The sequence below is a fragment of the Scardinius erythrophthalmus genome, assembly GCF_964197995.2.
Source record: "Scardinius erythrophthalmus genome assembly, chromosome: 7".
Classification (NCBI taxonomy): Eukaryota; Metazoa; Chordata; class Actinopteri; order Cypriniformes; family Leuciscidae; genus Scardinius; species Scardinius erythrophthalmus.
Genome location: NC_138227.1, coordinates 18,760,097 through 18,781,179, shown reverse-complemented (window position 1 = coordinate 18,781,179; position 21,083 = coordinate 18,760,097). Strand labels below are relative to the sequence as shown.

At 39.0% G+C, this 21,083-nt stretch overlaps 4 protein-coding genes across 5 annotated transcripts in view; 1 reads left to right on the top strand and 3 right to left on the bottom strand.

Moving 5' to 3' along the window:
- The window catches only part of smtnl (smoothelin, like), a 42,546-nt gene extending 35,217 nt beyond the window's left edge, over positions 1–7,329 (bottom strand). The window contains exon 1 of one of the 2 annotated variants that reach the window (XM_081371467.1): positions 7,237–7,329. The gene's annotated coding sequence lies outside the window, so the exon portion shown is untranslated. The remainder of the gene's footprint in view (positions 1–7,236) is intronic. The other variant, XM_081371466.1, reaches the window with a different exon arrangement.
- Positions 7,330–7,586: 257 nt separating this feature from the next.
- dhrs13b.2 (dehydrogenase/reductase (SDR family) member 13b.2) lies at positions 7,587–12,562 on the bottom strand. The gene is made up of 8 exons (XM_081371465.1): positions 12,221–12,562; positions 11,670–11,852; positions 11,309–11,581; positions 10,319–10,648; positions 9,563–9,892; positions 9,315–9,404; positions 8,390–8,409; positions 7,587–8,112 (listed from the first exon to the last, which is right to left on the bottom strand). Exons 1-8 carry the CDS (start codon positions 12,294–12,296, stop codon positions 8,104–8,106), a joined length of 1,311 nt encoding a protein of 436 aa, XP_081227591.1. The 5' UTR covers positions 12,297–12,562; the 3' UTR covers positions 7,587–8,103.
- A 71-nt stretch (positions 12,563–12,633) lies between these two features.
- Positions 12,634–17,534, top strand: gemin4 (gem (nuclear organelle) associated protein 4). The gene is made up of 2 exons (XM_081371464.1): positions 12,634–12,905; positions 14,096–17,534. Exons 1-2 carry the CDS (start codon positions 12,896–12,898, stop codon positions 17,257–17,259), a joined length of 3,174 nt encoding a protein of 1,057 aa, XP_081227590.1. The 5' UTR covers positions 12,634–12,895; the 3' UTR covers positions 17,260–17,534.
- A 912-nt stretch (positions 17,535–18,446) lies between these two features.
- dhrs13b.1 (dehydrogenase/reductase (SDR family) member 13b.1) lies at positions 18,447–20,604 on the bottom strand. Its single transcript, XM_081369678.1, has 5 exons — positions 20,386–20,604; positions 20,166–20,284; positions 19,960–20,083; positions 19,139–19,465; positions 18,447–18,917 (listed from the first exon to the last, which is right to left on the bottom strand). The coding sequence occupies exons 1-5, from the start codon at positions 20,528–20,530 to the stop codon at positions 18,658–18,660; spliced, it is 975 nt and encodes a 324-aa protein (XP_081225804.1). The 5' UTR covers positions 20,531–20,604; the 3' UTR covers positions 18,447–18,657.
- Between the last annotated feature and the right edge of the window lie 479 nt (positions 20,605–21,083).

The following is a 21,083-nucleotide window of genomic DNA, read 5'->3' as shown; positions in this document are numbered from 1 at the left end:
TCTGGGGCTCAGTAAAAAAAATTTAAATCATTAAAAGTTATTGATCTTATTGTGATGATTAATCAAGGTATATGTTGTTATTGTTGTTGTTTTTTTACCTCATGAATTTTTATAAAAATATGTGACAGACTCGGGTGACGTATGCCAAACTTCTCCAAACATTTCGTCCCCATAAACCCGACCCCTTTCGCACAACTTGACTTCATCCAATCGACAACAGATGGATAGAAGTCCCACCCTATATTATTTCTTTTTCAATAATCCATTTCACTTGGATGTCCATCAAAAAGTGACAGAAAAGATATCTTGCTGCATCAACTAACATCACAATTTTAAGAAAAATCAATGCCCCTGTCTGTATTTATTACTTTTAACCTTTATTTTACCAGGAAACGAAGCACATTGAGGTTAAGAATCTCTTTTACAAGAGCATCCTGGCCAAGACTGACAGACACAGCTCGTGTGCCAATAGTTTAACAGATAATATCCATCAATACATACACATATGTCAATATCAATACATAACTAGTTAAAACATCTACAGCCCGATGTTTTTTTCTCCAAATCGTTTAAAACTACTTTGAAAATGTCCAATGAAACCAGCTCCCTAAGTTTCAACGTACTTTGCAAATTATTCCAGGCAGAGGGAGCAGCAAATTGAAATGCCTTTTCCCCAGTTCAGTACGTACCACTGGAACAGACATTAAGAATAATTCCTGGGACCGTAGGCTATAGCCTACCTACAAACATACCTTTTACAGATGTAGGAATAAAGATATGAAGGAAGTAGACCCAGGATAGATTTATAAATAAAAACATGCCAGTGTTTTTGTCTTTGGATGGGCAAAGCAGACCATCCAACCCGAGCATACAACACACAATGATGAGTGTGGGTTTTAAGATTTGTTATGAACCCCAGTGCACCATGATTAACAGTGTAACACTGTGAAGATGCATGCATATACACTCACCTAAAGGATTATTAGGAACACCTGTTCAATTTCTCATTAATGCAATTATCTAATCAACCAATCACATGGCAGTTGCTTCAATGCATTTAGGGGTGTGGCCCTGGTCAAGACAATCTCCTGAACTCCAAACTGAATGTCAGAATGGGAAAGAAAGGTTATATAAGCAATTTTGAGCGTGGCATGGTCTGAGTATTTCACAATCTACTCAGATACTGGGATTTTCACTCACAACCATTTCTAGGGTTTACAAAGAATGGTGTGAAAAGGGAAAAACATCCAGTATGCGGCAGTCCTGTGGGCGAAAATGCCTTGTTGATGCTAGAGGTCAGAGGAGAATGGGCCGACTGATTCAAGCTGATAGAAGAGCAACTTTGACTGAAATAACCACTCGTTACAACCGAGGTATGCAGCAAAGCATTTGTGAAGCCACAACATGCACAACCTTGAGGCGGATGGGCTACAACAGCAGAAGACCCCTCCGGGTACCACTGATCTCCACTACAAATAGGAAAAAGAGGCTACAATTTGCACGAGCTCACCAAAATTGGACAGTTGAAGACTGGAAAAATGTTGCCTGGTCTGATGAGTCTCGATTTCTGTTGAGACATTCAGATGGTAGAGTCAGAATTTGGCATAAACAGAATGAGAACATGGATCCATCATGCCTTGTTACCACTGTGCGGGCTGGTGGTGGTGGTGTAATGGTGTGGGGGATGTTTTCTTGGCACACTTTAGGCCCCTTAGTGCCAATTGGACATCGTTTAAATGCCACGGCCTACCTGAGCATTGTTTCTGACCATGTCCATCCCTTTATGACCACCATGTACCCATCCTCTGATGGCTACTTCCAGCAAGATAATGCACCATGTCACAAAGCTCAAATCATTTCAAATTGGTTTCTTGAACATGACAATGAGTTCACTGTACTAAAATGGCCCCCACAGTCACCAGATCTCAACCCAATAGAGCATCTTTGGGATGTGGTGGAACGGGAGCTTCGTGCCCTGGATGTGCATCCCACAAATCTCCATCAACTGCAAGATGCTATCCTATCAATATGGGCCAACATTTCTAAAGAATGCTTTCAGCACCTTGTTGAATCAATGCCACGTAGAATTAAGGCAGTTCTGAAGGCGAAAGGGGGTCAAACACTAGTATGGTGTTCCTAATAATCCTTTAGGTGAGTGTATGTAACATCACCATAGTCCAGTACAGACACAAAAAGTGGCTGCAACAAGCCTCTTTTTTGCCTCATAGGAAACTTATTTAATGAATAATGGGAATGAAACATTGATTTGGGTTTAAATATTATTTATTAATAAAATTTTATTATGTGAGAAGAAAGAGACAACGAGATACTAGCACAATGTAGGTGACTGTCTGCCAGGAACAATGATCAGATACAGATTAGAGGTCATTATGCAAAAATATTTCATGGAATGTTGCGACTGACCAATCAAAATGAATTATTTCTGAGTGCTGTGCAATAAACTTCTCCATATTAAATGAAAAGAATGAACACAGAGGCCTGCGACGGGCGCCAGAGCTATTGATGACTGTCTATATTGCAAACACACATGATTGAGCTGACAGGGGCACACAAACACTAAATGACTAATGGGAGAAAGATAAACAATGTTAAGATAGACAGACAAGGTAAAGAGATAGAGAAAATGACAGGCCCCCAGCAGACCTGATAAAAAGGAGTGGATGACTTCATTTCTCGGCACTAGGTCCACAAGGCGTACGAGCAGACAGGGGTCAGGGGAGGGCAGTGGCCCGCAAGGCTTTTCCATCCCTACCCGTTTTAATGGCTGGGAATCTGCCCTGCTGACCCTTCTCGTGTAGCGCTGCAGGGGAGGGTGTCTGATCCCCACCTCTGACCCCTCAGCTGGTCTTCTCTTCTCTTTCCTCAGTCAGTTCGGCGCAAATAACACCACATCATAGGAATCAGATTACAAGCAGGAAAAACATCAAATGCAGAGTATGACGTGTTTTACCAACAAACCACTCTTTGAATCTGCTATATACAAGGATGGTCACAGATTTATAGGAGTTCAGCAGGGGATCCTAAAATCCTCCCTACTGCAGATTCCTATAAAATAACAGATGACATAAAGATGGCCGCCTTTAAATTACAGTATGCTGCGATATAGAGGCGAGCTGTGCGGATGTCAGAGTCATCACTCGGTTTGTGGCGTCACATTTTTTCTGAAGCTCACTTTCAGCTGACAGCTTCATCTTTAATCACCTCTGCATCTGGAGAGCCAAACGACTGAAGGAAAAGCCTGGCGATATTTCCTGGCAGGTCTCGGAGAACATAATCATATATGGTCTACAGCTTTGAACGATTGCTAAGCATTTTAGTATGTCTGCCCCATGACATCATGACCGATCAAAAATGTGTAATACGCTAGCCAGTTTTCTAATAAGGCAGCAGGGAGGCTGGGTGTGTGTGTGTGTGCTGTGCACGTACCGGTACATGGCTGTTTCTCTTATCTTCAACCCTTTAAATTTTTCAAAGGTGTGTTTTTGTTTCAGATAAGCACTTTCATCAGGTTTTGTTTTCTTAGTTGGCATTCATTTAACATGGATCCACAGGCTTGTTCCACAGACGGCGTGGAACAATTACCCCTTCTGTTCTCTGTCCGTGCTCCGCTTTACAGAAAAAATAACAACAACAGCCTCAGGCGGTGTGAGTTCAGGTATATGTTGCATGCTTACCGACTTAACCGATAAACACTATCAAAGCAATGGTTGCTGAGAGACAGTAAACTATTATCATCAAGCTTTGAGCCCCCTGAGACCTTTATATGCCGTAGCCATTTTCATTCATGTCATTCTCATGATTCCATGTGTTGATTTGTTAGATCCCCTTTCAGACAAACTCCCAACCCATTTAAACAGATCTTCAGACTAAGTTTTTCTTGGACTGATATTATTAGAAAGCCGTCTCCCACAGGCTCACTGTATAATTAAATGCATATGATAGTAATGTCCTATTGTATATAAATTAACCCTCCCTTTGAATTCATTTTGAAGGATGCTTTGGGGTCATTACAGTTCGTTAAGGTGATTTTTAAATATTTATTGGATTTATTATAATAAAATAACTGTTTTTTTATTTATTCTTGTGATGCAAAGCTGAATTTTCAGTATTATTACTCCAGTCTTCAGTGTCACACGATCCGTCAGAACCCAGATAGCACCGACTATTTGATGTGCATTTTACATCTGGAAGACGTATTTTTAAGTGTTTGCTCATCTGCAATACGTCTATAGGACGTTTCCTGTCAGATGTCAAATAGACGTTTAGAAGATGTCAGTTTAACATACATTCTAAATTACATTACATCATTACATCTTAAAGACATCTTCTAAACGTCTATTTGACATCTGACAGGAAACGTATAGACATATTGCAGATGAGCAAACACTCTTAAAAATACGTCCAGATGTAAAATACACATCAAATAGTCGGTGCTATCTGGGAAATCATTCTAATTCGCTGATTTGCTGGTCAAGAAACAATTATTATCAATGTTGTATGCATTTTTTTAGAAAGCTAGAAAAAAACAGCATTTACCTGAAATAGAAAGCGTTTGTAATATTATATACGACTGAAAAAACTGCATTAAATTGATCAAAAGTGACAGTAAAGACATTTATAATATTACAATATTACGAATCCTGAAAAATAATTGCACACAACTGTTTTCAACATTGATAATAATAAGAAATATTGTTTGAGCACCAGATCAGAATATTAGAATGATTTCTGAAGGATCATGTGACACTGAAGACTTTGTTAGCTTTGACATCACAGGAAAAATTACATTTAATAATATATTAAAATAGAAAACGTTTATCTTTTTTTTTTATATAAAATAAATGCAGCCTTGTAACCTATATTTATCATAAAAAACTGAAAAAAAAACTGAATAAAAATAAAATATTTTTGTGTTTCAAGAAATGTTTATAGTAACTGCTATCCATTGTTTATTATGTCTTTTAGTTCATACATTAGTGGAAAATGTGCTATAGGACTGACTCTCATTTTTCTATGATCTCATAACTCGATTTGTCTCAGTTATCAAAATATCAAAATAGTATAAATCATGTTCCAGATGCTAAAATGTTTATGCCTGTGAACACGCTAAATTACACAGCCATAAACTTGTTTATATCTTGGTAGTTTTTAGACCAAGTATTTTATTTGCTGGACCCACTTAACCCCAACATCTGTAATGATGAAGCACTCTGTGAAGAACCTTAAAGGCCAGGCATGGGTTTAGTTAAACCTCTATTTAGAGCTGGACATCCCCAAACTATTAAATAACCATGATGTCTAGCACATCTCCTGATCTTTACTACACATATCAGTTCTTCATAGGTGTCATTAGGTGCTGTCAGAAGACACAGTGTCTCAACCAACTATCTCACACTCTAAAAATACTACAAGTCGTAATGTCAGCTTTAGTCTTGGCAGTGCTGTCTAAAGGGAAAAGTCCGAGCGTAGATGTAAGGAGGGTGGAAAGATAGTAACGGGAGAGATGAGCGAGAGAGGTTCAAATTTAAAAGGCAGAAACCTCAGACAGATTGATTCGTGTAGCGAGCACAGAAGTCTTTCCATGCTATTCCATTTCACCGATTAAATGTGAGGAGTCTGACGGAGCATGAAGCCAGTGCCCTCACCAGAGAACCAAAGAATCCAAGGGAAAGTCTCTCTTTTGGATCTTCACGCCACCAGACTTCAAACAGAGGCCACACAGGCCAGGACATCACAGGAAAAATAAACACACACAGAGACACAGGACAGGAAAGGGGAGCGGGACATATGGAGAGGAAAATAAGACAGGATAAAAAGACAAACAGTCAAATAATCCTGATGATAAGGTGAAGAATTAAGGGAAAAAGCGAAAAGTGTCTGTTGAAACGTTTAGTGGAAAGCTGGAATTTTATAGGAGACAAATGTCTAGCAAGTTTATTTGACACAAATTAGGTCTGCAAAGACAAATGCTGAGATACTCTAAAGTAGTAGAACATCTGGTACAGTCAGGAGAACAAATTTGCTCTGCATACAAACAGAGACAGCAGACTAGAGGTAATAAAATATGTCCTTAAAGAAATAGTTCACTAAAAAATGACATTTCTCATCATTTACTCGCCCTCAATCGATTCCAAGCCTGTATGATGAAATACAGCTGAAATACAATAGAAATGTTGCCTTGGCAACTAACTGAAATACAATTAAGTTGAAGTATTAAAAATGACAAAATAACAAAAACTAAAACTAAAAAAATAAAATAAATTAAAGCTAAAAAACAATAAATAAAAAAAACAATAATTAAATAATTAAATACAAATGACAAATGCGCATAACTAAATGACTAAACCTGAAACTAAAATGAAAACTGAAAATAAAATAAAAAATACATTAGATATAGTAATAGCATGTAAATAATAATAAAATAACATTGCATGAAGGTGAGTAAATGTTGAGTTTCATTTTTGTGTGAACTGTCTCTTTAAGAGCAGCTTAACTGAAAATCCTGTCACTGTGCCTGAAAGTCCATTAGAGAAATGTTTATCCACCAACTATAACCAATTCAGCCATTATTGATTTCCCCAGAGCACTGACCACCACACGCAATCACATGGCTCTGTATTTCTGGGCTTTGGAAACAAAACAAGCCGTTCTCTCAATTCTCTTTGGATTACAACTCCCAGAGTGACCAGGCCTGTTTGTTTTTGAATCCCATCTGTGGTGAAACCAGGGCCACATGGTCGCCATTGCAGCACATGGAGGTTAGGAGAGGGTTAATCAACTCCAATCGTTCTTTAGCTCAGCTTGATTGATTAATTAGTGCTAGAAAAATGATCTAACTTCCACAACCCATTAGCCGAAATAAAAACAAGTCACTGCCGAATGCTGTTTAAAATGCCAACAGGTCGAATGGAAACTGACAGGGCTAATAACGGATCACGGGTCAAGGGCAGGCAGCCCATCATTTATGCAGTTGGTGTAATAGAGACTCTTGATTTCTCAAGGCATAAGCCTCATACGGTCCCAGGGCAGCTGTTCCTGTAGAACTGCAAAGCTTGGCTGAGCACTGACCTTCCTCTAGCTACTGACCCACCAGGCACGCTAGTTTCCAATGAGCCCAAAGAGCATCACCACAGGATAAACCTTGAGATAAAAACAAAAGCTAGTATTTCTCCGTCATCGCATGCACATGAGTCTAAAAATTCTGAATTCACTTACAAGATTCCTTATAATGGCCCCATTGTGCGTTTGAAGAGAGCTGCGATGAGAGAGAGTGTATGAGAGATGAGGAGGGTACTAGAAGGGGAATGTACCAAGTGCCATTTAGGAACAGCTGCCATTCCGGAGTGAAGTGTTTATTGTTTAGATAACCGGGAGTCAGGGAGATGCCTCGCAGGGGGGCTTCGTGTGGTCCAGAGATGAGTATTTAGCCAAGAATACTTCAAAATCCCACAGGCCTCAGAGCGCCACTGGTGTTGGCTTTCACCACAAGCAGAAAAAAGCATTGCAAACATCACACAAAGTTCTCTGATGATGGATATATTCCAGTTTGACGCAATCAGAACATGTAAAATTCAACACAGATTTTATTTATATCCTAACATTTTTACACATATTCAATTCAAGTAAATTATTTGAAGCATATTTTATTTAAATATCCTTTTGCAACTTAAGAGCTCTTTTTGAATACCTTTCCCCACTTATCTATATTTTTAATTTATAACTCAATTAAAATCAAAATCAACAGTGCACTTTGCAATCATGAATTCCTTGCCCAATTGACATTATTTACAGACGTACAAAAACGATTCAACCCAGAAAGCAGTGAGTAAATTCTTCTTCAGATTTTGGAGAGACACAGTGCCTTATCAGCCACAGTAAACAAGGACGTAAACCATGATATCTGGAATTACATGATATCTCTCAACACACTCCTCATTTTCCCATGAAGAGCACCTGATCTTGGCGAATGCAGCAGTAGGAGATGGCGGGGATGAGGGGAGAGAGAGACAGAGGGAGGGAGGGATGGAGGGATGTGTTGTCTGTTTCCATGACGGCGTACTTTAAAACTTCAGGCATGAGCTTTCAAAACCTCTGCACATAAGAGACACAAGGTAAACATAAAGTGTGAGACTGGACATATGGCAAATATACACACACACTTACGTCACACTTCCACATATGGCAGTAATTACACATACACGTACACAAAGACGTGTAAAACACACAGCACACACACACATACACAAACATAAACAGTACAGATAACCTATTCATCTCATTCATATTCAGTCATATACAGCTGGAGTCTGTGTCAATTCGCACAAAATATGTTATTGTTACTCTTCTATTCTTTAAAGCTATCCCTTACCTTTTTTGCTGCATTTTGTCCTAAAACAAGAGAAAATATTAAGAACATTAGACTTGGAACATGTAAATAGAAAACTAAAAGGTGAAAATGTTTTGTTCAAGATAACATTTAACTTTTGATCGACGGATTTCTTTGATTAATTCTTTACTTATGAGCCACACTGTGAACTGATGACAAAAAAATTGGGATTGGGAGATGGGATGCAGGATGCTGAGATCAAAACTGTGTTTTCCAAAAAGGAAAATAATTTAGGAAATTGTTTCTTTTTGCATTTTACTTATAATCAGTGTTGGGCGTAATGCATTACAAAGTAATTAATTACTCCAATTTAATGACTTTTCCCTTGAAAAAGTAAAGTATGGGATTACTCAAAATGTTTCTGTTATTTAATCACAGTTACTTCTGTAATATCAATTGCTCACTAAAACCCTCTCACACTTTCAAGTCATTTCAAGTTTGAATGTGACAATTGAATTAAATACTGTATAGACTATAGAACAATTCTATATAAAACAATAGTGGATTTAACATCAAAATTCAACATCTAATATTAAAATGTTTGTTTTTAATGTAACCATCTCCATTTAAATACTTAGTTCAAGAATAGTTTATGCAGTTATTATTTAAATTAACTTATTTGACTGAATTTAAAGAGCAGGTTCATGCCCTTGAATTGTTCTAGTAATTAGTAACAAGTAATTACTTTTTAGAGTAACTTACCCAACACTGCGTGTAATAAAATAAATATTTTCAATAATATTTTATTGATATAAAATAAGATTTTTATGTTAGCTCCTAATGTGACCATATTGTTAAAATAGGAACATAAGTTGCATAGTGTTTGCTGTTAAATTTTGCAACAAACAATTAAAATATGGGAAGCACAATATAATTCAAAGGGATTTATGAACAACAAATGACTTACTTGCAAGACACTGCAGCGCATAATAAAGAATTACTACCATGAGAATTATGAATCCAATGGTTTTGACATACCACATAGTAGAGTCGGGTTCTGTGATAAAAAAAGAGAAAGTAAATTGAAGAGTTCTGAAAATCAGCCATAATTGTACATTATGCCTGCCACCTAGTGGTTATTTGTAATATTTAAAGGATATTTAGGTACTTCCCAATTGTGTGAATAATTCTGTGTTTGTGTTGCATCTGATTCACCTGTAACTATGAGGCTAAAGCTCTTGCGGATGGGAGTGAGCAAGGACTTATGGGAAACTCTGCACGTGTACTTATATCCAGAGTCCTCCATGCTAGGCTGGAGAAGGAAGAAGGCTGAGAGCGAGTATGTGCCATCTTTATGAAGTCGATGACTTGAGTACAGGACATTCTTCAGGAACAAGGGTGTAGGGCTGCCCCCGAACGGTTCACGGTACCACTCAATGTTTACGTCCAAAGGATAGTACCCCTCTGCGTCGCATATTAGCTTCTGGTCCGTACCAAGTGTTATAGACAAGGTGGAGCCCACATTCAGAGACACACGGGGTTGTTCTGTGGAGTTTGAAAGGGAAAAAATAAACATTAAAGTGATAGTTCACCTAAAAAAAATTATATTCCCCTTATGTCGTTCCAAACCTGTGTAACTTTCTTCTGTGGAACTCAAAAGAAGACATTTTGAAGAAGGTTTTAACTGTTTTTGTTCATGCAATGAAAATCAGTGTGGTCCATTGACTGTATGGAGAAAATAATCACTGAAACATTTGTCAAAATATCTTCTTTTGTCTTCCACAAAGGGTTTGGAACGACATGAGGGTGACAGACTTTTTGGGTGGAATACCTTGTGTGATTCCTATGGTTAAATATTTGAAACACTTGTAATAATTGAAACATGCATTTTCTGTAAAGCTGCTTTGAAATAAAATGTATTGTAAAAAGCTCTATACAAATAAATGTCAATTGAATTAAATTTAATCTCACCAATTAGGCTAAGGGGAATATCATGGCTGCCATAGAGAGGAGGAACCATCACAGAGCAGATATATGTGCCCTCGCTTATTTTTCTAGTGGGTTCAAGTTTGAAGGAGGCATTTCCAGCGGCAATGGCCTTGACAGCCACTCCTCTACCTTCAGTCTTCCCTGTGCGGCTGGAATAGCTAAAGAGTTTGCTGCGCTCCCCGTGTCGCTGCAGTATCCACTCCACTGTTGCATCAGGCAGTTTATGATCCACTGCAAACTGACAGTGCAGGTTTGGCTCCTTCAAGAATCCCACCTCCACGGTGGGAGTCCGGGTCAAAACAACCATCGCAGCTGGAAAACACATATGGAAGAGAGGATGAAACATTAAAATGTGGTAGAGGAAAAAGTAAAAGTAGAATCCCTTGATTGCAGTGGTGTTTTGAAATTAGGAGGCAAAGTCCTCACTGTTTTTTATGATTTAAAAAAAAGTCAAGTAAATTCATGTTCAGTTACACTTAACACATTTTTCAGGTTAAATAAACATAACTTACACTATCAAGAAAACAACAACCAATTATGTATTTTTACAATAACGATGTAAATCAAGCATTTTTTATTTAAGCATTTTTTACTTTATTCCAAAACATACCTATAAAGAACACATTAACACATTTTTCAAGTATATTTTATTTGTTATCTGATGTTCAGCTGTTCTTTTTAATTGTCAACTTGCGAACGCAGTGATCATCAGTCATCAAAACTCTGTAAACATTCCAGGTGTCATAATGATCACAGACACAGAGTACCTTTACTTTCACCAAATCTTCAGTGATTGCTCACTAAAAACCCTCACAGATCATGTTTTCAAGTCATTTAAATTTTGAATGTGATATGACATAAAGCACTGATAACAAGTTGAATATTGGCATTGTTTTATTTTTGTACTGTGGATTACTTTCTCATTTTTTTTTAGGAGACACTGCCTCTCTTGCCTCCTTTTTTGATTGTTACCTGATGTTGTCAGGAGATCCCTATCATTAACTGTTATCCCTTGTAGATCGTCCACCTGTCCTTGGGCAGAAGCCGTAGGTGTGTGTCTGAGGAAGGTGGTGATGACGAACAAGCCTTGTGTATGGCGTATCGTACAGGTGAACCAGACGTCATGATCTTGCGCTCCTGTAACAGGCCAGCGCACTACAATCCTTTCAGTGCTGTATCTACGAATCTCACAGTGTAGAGAATCCTCATCTCCCTCCAAATAACGCCTCATATCCACTTTAGAGCCTTCATGAGACACAACAAATGAACACAGTATATTATTTAAAGAGCAAAGGAAATATTAAGGTTACAACTTCTAATGACTTTCGCTTACCTGTGACGAGGAAGGTAATAGTAGGATGTAAAGGGCTGTCACCGACATTACCAAACTGAAGCACAGCCTCTCTGTGGATATACGTGGTTTCTCTGTGGCCCTCTTCATTTAAATGAATTTTCTCATCCACAAACTGACAAGGAAGCCATTGAACATCATGAACCGAGTTTTTCCCATTTACACCTGTCAAAACAAACAAATCCGTAAATACAGAGAATAATAACAGGATAAACTTAATTCTCAATTAATTGTAAATGAAATGTGAGGCTAAACAAAACTGAAAATTATAATAGGCCCTAACAAGTAAAGCACAGTTCCCAATATAAACAACCCTGCTAAATAAGTGACTTTAAACTCCTCTAATAGTTATTTCCTTCAAAATGATGGATATAGTACATAATACTTCTGTTTAATTCGATCATTTTATATTTATAATACAACTTTTGACATGATATAACATTATACGAGCAAAGGAAGTAAAGGAAAATATGTCGGTGACTACAGCAATATAATCCTTATTTATTTGTAAATACATTTATAAAAAGGCCTACCTAAGCATAAAAGAGCTAGAGTAAGACCCCCAAAAGTCCAAAACATAATGTCAAGTCTCGTCCTCAGGACAATCATTCCTGTTTCCTAAAACCGCCATGCAAACGTATACTTTCTCTTTCGTTTCGTTTCAAACTGATTCGACTGGTTGTGTTTCGTTCAGTCTTAACTGAACAATTCGTTCGTTCACTTCCACGCACACTATACTTATATTTTAGTTGATATTTTAGCGAACTGAACGAACTTTGACAAAATGTGTAAAAATTGTTAAAACATAACAAAAATGTGTGTCGGTCACTCATAATGAATGATAATAACCTGCAGAGAGTGTCACTGAATAAGTAAGTGAACGAATCTTTTAGTGAACTAATTCAAAAGATTCGAATCAAACTGTTACCTCATTGTCCGCGTGAGAGCGCTAGAGAATCGCAGCAAGCGGAACACGAGCTCCTCTCTTTCTCTCTCCATCCGTCTACGTTGACGCGGAAGCACACTGTTTATTTGAAAACTACTCAGAAATCCAACGTGTTGAGCAGATGATTCAAAACTAATGTTTATTTAAGATTTCCAGAGATAAACATCTGAAAACTGCCGTGATCATTCTCAGTATGGGGATTCAGTGGATATGAGTTAACTGTTACTTAATTTGGCGACGTTTCTTTGAAAGCCTTGCAGTTATGGAGCAAGGTAATAAAAAATATATATTAACTTAAAAGTTATTAGGACTTAATGCGCGTTCCCTTTTCTTTCGCGCCTTTAGTTTTATGTTTAAATTCTATACTGTTAGGCCGGTGACACACTGGATGCGTGGCGTGAGCGTCTCAGCTGCGTGGCGTGTCCGTTTTTATTTCGGCTCCCATGTTAACAGGTTAGAGCTTGCACACTGCGTGCGTGACACGCGCGTCTCAGGCGCGGCTCGAGCCGCGCGGAAAACGCGTGCTTGCTAGAAATAGAACCGACGCCTATTTTTCACGCGACACGCAAGCGTCTTGAAAGCGTTTCCAAGCAAAATTGAATAGGAAAAGATGTTTATATGAAATTTTGACACGAATACATATTAATAAATGTCATTTTGATGTTTGAAAGTGTCTAGGGTTTGACATAAATGCAAATATAAATGTATTTTAAAAAAATATTATCGATTTTCAAATACTGCACCTGTCAATACAGAATGAAATATTCTATAGTCTATATTGCCGTCAACACTGCCGAAGTTGTCTTTGCTGCTATATATTTGTTTAACATGAAGTATAGGCCTTCCACAACTCTCTCCCCATATGTCAAATATATCACCAATATGTCACCTAGCAGCAGCAGCGCCGCGTCAGACACGCTTCTGGTGTGCAAAGACATGGAAAACGCGATGCAGCCGCCACGCAGCTGAAACGCAACAGAAACGCCACGCTCACGCCACGCATCCAGTGTGTCACCGGCCTTACTCGTGAAATGCCATCATTTAATTAATGCATGACGTTATCGGCGCTTATTAAGTTTACATTCTTTTATTCTTATAAATTAGCATGACGATCATCTGACCTACACTAGAACAGGATGACATGATGTAACAATTTGTATCATATTTTAGACGTGGACTTTAAACAGCACAATTGAAACGCCAAATAATCAGAAAGTGTCCCATCTGATCTATATTCACACAAAGAAAATGACAGAAGAATTCTGAAAGCATCATATTCATGCATCGTATCAGCGCATTGTATGAAATCCACTTAGTGCAAGAGACAAAACTCATTTTAATTATAAAATAAATGGGATGAAAGTAAACATACACATTTCAAATAAACAATATCAGACTATTCAGATCAGATCATTTATCATGCCTGAAAGAAGCATTACCTGATACACCTCCTCTTTTTCAGAGTCATGGCTGAGCTGTGAGAAGACAGCTGTGCTACAGGGAGGATTCTTATTGGCCAATCAAATCTGCCAACCTGAGCCACTGTCGTCTCTGAGGAAAGAGGACTGGGATCGGATTGGATCTCCGATTGTTAAAGCTGTTAACGAGATATGCGTACATTCGCTCAGAGACTCCAAAGACAGACTCCATTGGAGAAAGAAGATTCTCTGTATTGTGTGGAGCAAGATCCTAGAGGTGAATAACAAAGAGGACATCGATATCAGATGGAAGGAAGACCCATTGTTTGCCGTGCAGAACAGCCTTCCTGACATTAATCACATTGTGCTGTTTGAGCTGGTAAAGTCGATGAGCTTTCCTACCATCTATGTGGAGCTGCTGTTGTGCTTTCAACCAGCTGAACGGTGCAAAGAGCTCAAGCTGTTGGTTGATCATGTGACAAGCAGCAGCACAGAGGCAGATGTGAAGCTACTGTTGGAGGTGTGGTGGGAACTACTGAAGGGCAAGAGAGGATGTCTTGACGGCTTAGACCGTCTCTTTACGGCTCAGTGTTCACGCTCCATGACGTCCACGACCGATCCATCACCACTGGCATCAAAAAGATTCAAACCTGACCCAGAATCCACATCTACATGTATGGTGTACATCTTATTTGAGGGGCTGAGGAAAATAAAAGAGCATTTGACTTCCGCTGAGTTGTGTAATTTTGCCCTCTCAAATTGCATGGACACACTGTATACCAACTACCTTTTAAGCAGTGCTGCTGATCTCTCCATTGAAGTTCAACTCCAGAACATCTCTCGCATAGTGAGCCTTAAAAAGAGAGATGAAGTGAATGATGGTTTTGACTTGATTGAGGTCATACTTGAGGCTCGGAGAGACCTCGCTGCCGCTCTCACTCCTGCTGAGACCAAGCCGTGTGGAATGACATTCATCCAGGCCATGCAGGTCACACTTGAGAGTATATGCTCCTGGGAGGTTATGGGGCTTCTGAAGATGCCCAGCAATGACCCAAGTGTCACGGCGATCCGTCTGAAAGATAGCCTGGGCAGAGTTCTGCCATCTTTGGAGCAGCCATCGCTTGCTAAAGATCTGGTTGGAAATGGGCAGACTTTGAATAATTTAAGAGTAACTTTGAAAGGCTTACTGGCGTCTTTATCATTCACTGTTCCTGAATGTTCTGCAGCAGAAGTAGCAAATATTTCTATGACCATCTTGGACCATCATCTTGAGGGGTTTGAAGGCCTTCCTGGACTGTTTGCCTCCAAACTAAGTCAAAATGTCAATGAGGCGGAGTGGATTCAGTGCCTAGAGAGAAATGCATGTGTGTTTCAAACCAAAGATCTTTTGATGACGTTGATCTCCACCCTTACAGCTAAATGTCAAAGTGACGCTGATGTTCAGTCCTGCACAAAGCTCAAGGATATTATTGTAGACATATTTTCCCACTTGTCCTTACCTGACAAAAATGCTACACTTTCAGAATTGCTCCCCATCTCTAGAAAAGGTCTTCATGGATTTCTTCCCAGTTCGGTAACTATAGGCTTCTCTGAGGAGCTCAATATGGCCTTCAACAGCATCATTCAGAGTGGTGCAAATAGCAACCTGGATGCAGCAGTCTCTGCTGTTGCCCGAGTGGCTTTCCAGAACCCCGAAGCCACTTTGCGGCGATGCTGCCACATGGCTGTTGTCAACCTGGGAGCTCACACCCTGATAGCCGAGATTCTCCTGCAGCTCTCAGGTCTCGTGTCTTCACCAGGAGTTCAAAACTACAACCTGCTGTGTAGATGCCTGCAGGACACAGTGTGGAGCAAGCTGTCCTCACTTCAAGAAGAGAACCAGTTTCTACAATTCTTGACTGAGATGATGAAATGTAACATAACTGGAAGCATGGGAGAAAAGCGGAGTTTCCTTCCTCCGGAAAATGCCTTGCATGTGTTTGTCCGGCCGTACCTTCTCCCAGTATCTCCCAGCTCAAACAAATTAGAGTTTTGTCTCCGTCTTCTTCAGTGCGCACTGAGCCAGGAGACCATGAGTGATTCAGCACATTGGATAATGAGCTGTTCTCCATTCCCGCTTTTATATTGTCTAGCTCAGCTCTTGAATGAGTGCAATAGGTGTTGGGACCAGCCGGTAGAAGGTGAGACACCAATCTCCATGGAGTCCAAAGACCTGCTATTGTCTGTACTGCACACACTGGGGATAATTGTTGGGAAGGAAGTGGCCCATGCACCTGATGTTTGGTCCAGAGCTCTCTCTTGGCTTTACAGCAAATTGGAGGAACTGGACTGGACCATGCGGTTTTACCTGAAGGACGTGTGGGGAAAACATTTCAAGTATGAAGTTCCAAGTTCTCTGTTGTCAGTTTGTGATCTTCCAGAGCAGGAGTGGTCCAGTCTGGACTTGCCTCAGTATGGACAAGGTACTGGACTTGTAGCATTTTTAGAATGCTGCGCTCTTTCAGACTGTGTTCATGAGACAATGCTGGAATCTCTCTCCCTAAACCTGCTGAAACCAGATGACCTTAACATGTTCAGTAAGGGCCTGTTAGTAGCTGCGTGTCAGTTGCTCCCGTGGTGCACGTCTGCGGAATGGGAAAGACTTCTGAAAGTGTTACAAGAACTTTTACAGTCAAGCAAACTTTATGTGCCATACTCTTTAGAATACGTTGATTTCCTTCCGTTACTTGACCTACGTTCGTTTGCCGGAGAGATGCGCCTATCGGTGTTTCTTCTGCGCGTCTTCCAGTTGCTTTGCAGTTCCAGCTGTTCTGATTGGCTGCCACCTCAAGGCTGGGTGCATACAGGACGGCTTTACGCCAATGCAATGAGAGGCATTATCAGCTCAGTCACAGAGAAGATTCCCCTGCAGTCCACCGCCGCATCCCCCAAATCCTCTGGAGCTTGCAGTCAGGAAGTTCTGTTTGTGATGACTCAGCTCTTCTGTCATGTGCTCCATGTGCAGGTGATGATTCCTGGCCAGCCAGAGGTGCTGTTCCTGTGTGCACTGGAGATTCTGACCCACTATGAGGCTGTGCTCTCAGCATATCCCGACAGCTGCACTGCCCTGCAGGGACGCGACACGCGTCACTTCTTTACTACAATCGCAGACAATTTGCAGTGCGCAGATATGAAGGCTGTTCTACACCAGAAGATAGCTCAGTTATGAGATCACATCAGGAACTCAATGCAATATGACTGCTATACCACATTACATTTTTTGTTGTTGTTGGTTTGTCACAAAATAAAATTAAATAAATAATTGTGCATAGCATTTGTTGTGTTCCAACACTTCTTTTCGATTATATATTTGCTAACACTTTGCAATAAGGATGTTTGTTATTATTAGCTATTGCCTTAGGTATCATGAACTAATAATGAAAAATTCTAATAGTTTATGTAGGTTAATTTGTAAATATACTACTGTTAATTTATGTTAGTTCTAAATACATTATTGTTAAATCAGCTTTTTAAAAATACATTAGTATGTAGAGATGAATATTAACCTAGATTAATAAATGCTGTGAAAAGCTGCATCCATGATATTTCTGATCTGTACACATTGGTCTAGTTTCACAGACAGGGCTTAAATTAAGCCAGGATTAGGCCTTCGTTTAATTAGGACATTTAAGTAGCTTTTTTATAAACATACCTGAGAAAAAAACATTACTGGTATGCATTTTGAGACAAAACAATGGCACGGACATATTTTAAGTTGCTTTTAGCTAAAACATCTTAAACATGCATTTTAGTCTGGGACCAGGCTTAATCCTTATCTATAAAAATGGGTGGAAGTTTTATTTTTTAATTTTAATTTAATTTCTTGATAAAAGGCTTGTTGACCAATGAAATTGGCTGTAGGGCAGTATTTCTGCTACACTGGTTTGGGTGGGACAAACACAATTTTGACCATTTGCCAAAACAAAACCCTGCCCTAAAATGTCAACAGACCTGCTGTCAACAAACGAAAAATGAATAAGCAATGAGTGTTTCTGATTTCCTCCCCCAAAGTGTTGTCGTACTATAACAGGTTTAATAATTTCCTGTAACTAAAAGAACTGAACATTTAAATACAATAAACTTTTTTTACAGTCTATGGTTGGACTTGTTTACATCAGTTTTGCATTTTAAAAGCTTATTGGGTAAAGTATTCTTAAAATGCTCTCTAAAAATCTGAATAATTCCTAATAAATAATTATTCACTGTATTTTGAAGTGCCCACAATTACAATATTGTACATATCCATTATCGTGATATAGGCATGTCGTATTACCGAATACCGGCACATGTCTAATGATAATGGTTCTCTGGAGGTAACAAGCATTGCATTAACTACAATAATAACAACAAGGCAATCTGTCCCAAATAAAATGTTTTATTCCAAGTGAAAATTTCAACAATGTAAACTCATGAGGATGATCGGTTTAAAGTCAAAGTCAGGTACAAGTCAAATGGTCTTTTCATAAATCTGCAAAACAGGTGATTATAGTAGCTAAAAATTATAATTCACATTATTACACTCGTGTATTGAGTACAACATATACCTCATGCAAGTCTCTTAGTGGTTTCAGGACAGACCACTTAATGTCTCACTCACTTCCCATAGTTTTTTGGCCACAGCATCGTCTTGAGCCTTGGCTTTCACTTTCTGCACAGCACAGTTGGAGAAATACCTGCCACTCAGGGCTTCAATGCCCTCCTCTACGGCACAGTGTAGAGTTGTCTGGGCACCAGCCTCTACATCCTTAAAGAACAGAGCTGCGATGCCTTTCAATAGCCTCCTAGACATTTTATTCAAATTGCGGGCCAAATCGGAGTTTATAGCACCTGGAGAAACAAACGTGTTGGTATGAATGGTTAGCCATTGCATGATATAAAACACGATGATATAAAAGTATGTTCACAACTTGACTAAAATGTTGCTTGTGATGCAAAAAAACTTTTGAATCTCAAGGTTTCTGTTTAGAATTTTGAAATTAGTAGTGTAGCGTAAACTAATATCAATTGTGCCTACTTATGAAATTCTTGATAGACCTAAAAAAACAGACCTGGGTGGAGGCTGTAACAGGTCACGTGGGTTCCTTGCAGCCTCTTGGCGAGCTCGTGTGTGAAGAGAACATTGCACAGTTTGCTGTGGGAATATATCCTGAAGACATTCCAGAAAGACTCACCAACTCCAAACTCCTTGTGGGTGCGAAGAGTGTCAAAGTCAAGGTTACCATGATTATGGACATATGAAGATACGGTGACAATGCGGCTTGGCGCGCACTCTTTCAATCTGTCCAGCAGCAAGTTAGTCAGGAGGAAGTGACCAAGGTGATTGACGCCAAACATAAGACCAAAACCATCTTCAGTAGTGCCCTGCATATAAACTCCTAAAAATATAGATATCATGCATTACGTATGGACTTACATATGATTTTGATTAAATATCCCTTACAAAACCAGCACCGGTGGAATCAGATGGAATAAAAAAATCAATGGAGTCCACATTGAATATTGTGTTTTTTTTTAACACACTACCTTTCTACCTAAAGGTTTGGGGATAGTAAGATTAAGGAAGGGTAGGAATTAAAACCTTTTTTTGAATTGATAAAGTGACAGTAAAAACATTCACATTCTATATTTAAATAAATGCTGTTATTTTTTAAATTTCTTTAAATAAAAAAAAAGAAATCTATTCCTGAAAACACTGTATCAGGTTCCACAAAACTATTAAGGATAATAAGATATGTATTAGATAAGGTGAGATTAAGAGACAATTTCAAAAGCAAACCCAAACGCTTGAATGCTATTTAATGATTAAAATAGCCTATTGAATTAATATTTTATAGTTTATGATATGTTTGCGAATTAAACAAAACTCAACCTGCATTGTTGATAAGAATATCCAGTCTTCTCTCGGTCTTGAGAAAAGTTTCTGTAAAGGAGCGCACTGATTTCAAACTGGCCAAATCCAGCTGCATGTACACCACATTTTTACTCCCGCTCTCCTGTGTTGAAACAAAAACATAGTGTATACGTTATTTATAACTATAATATCATATATTTAGTAACTTAGGAAAATGTCCTCACTCTTTGCACAACGTCAACAGCAGCTTGGCCGCGTGTTTGGTTTCGACAGGCTAGAATGACTCTCGCGCCTCTTCGCGCCAAATCCACCGCGGTGACTCTACCGATGCCCGTGTTACTGCCTGCACACCGTCACAAAGTTCACATGAAGTGCTTTAAAACGACTGACATGACACATTCTTAAAAAGGAAATAATAAAACGAAATAAAATTACGCGTTTTACCTGTAACGATGACCGTCTTGCCATGCAGTTTTGCCTTGCTTTTGCATCGCGCCCCATTTACATACGTACGAAATATCATCAGCACCCCAATCACAACACCCGCGATCAGCAATAACTCGGACATTTTAAGCGAGAAATACAACATGTACGGAAGTAACAATCCACAATATCCACACAGCTGGGGTTGACAAGCCTACCTGTAAAACCTGTTGCACTGTCTAACCGGATGACTTGGGTGGTTCATTTGTTGTATAATAAAGGTTTTGTTTCCATGGGACCTACTTTCATAAAACCATATGCGATATGCCGTATATCGGTTAGCCTTTATGATATCATTTTGAAATATGTCTAAATTACCATTGTTCTACCAAAACGTAAAATAAACAGTTTAACATTAGCCAACATTATGCAAAAGTCTACATTGGAAAATAACTTTGAAATAACATTAACAGAGTTTGGGCAAAACAACGTGCCCTGTAGGGGCCCCACTCTACTTAGTGTGGGCAACCCGAACACTTTGAGCTGTCCCAGTGGGACTTGCAGTGATTAGTGATTATTTTAGAAGAAACTATGATTAGCATAGTAAAAAAAAAAAAAAAAAATTGGTTAAATAGTTATATCACATAGTTTCCTTTTGTGAATAATAGCTTTAACAAAAATGTGAATGAATTAGTCCCAAACTGAGGTTATCTGTTGTA

What these genes read in the sequence shown, in the direction of transcription:
- dhrs13b.2 (XM_081371465.1), bottom strand. Translation starts at nt 12,296, where the DNA reads ATGATTGTCCTGAGGACGAGACTTGACATTATGTTTTGGACTTTTGGG. An exon ending in TATTACCTTCCTCGTCACAG is followed by an intron (nt 11,582 to 11,669) that starts GTAAGCGAAAGT and finishes TGTCTCATGAAG; the next exon opens with GCTCTAAAGTGGATATGAGG. An exon ending in TATTCCCCTTAGCCTAATTG is followed by an intron (nt 9,893 to 10,318) that starts GTGAGATTAAAT and finishes CAAACTCCACAG; the next exon opens with AACAACCCCGTGTGTCTCTG.
- dhrs13b.1 (XM_081369678.1), bottom strand. Translation starts at nt 20,530, where the DNA reads ATGTTGTATTTCTCGCTTAAAATGTCCGAGTTATTGCTGATCGCGGGT. An exon ending in CTGTTGACGTTGTGCAAAGA is followed by an intron (nt 20,084 to 20,165) that starts GTGAGGACATTT and finishes GTTTCAACACAG; the next exon opens with GAGAGCGGGAGTAAAAATGT. An exon ending in CTGTTACAGCCTCCACCCAG is followed by an intron (nt 18,918 to 19,138) that starts GTCTGTTTTTTT and finishes TTGTTTCTCCAG; the next exon opens with GTGCTATAAACTCCGATTTG.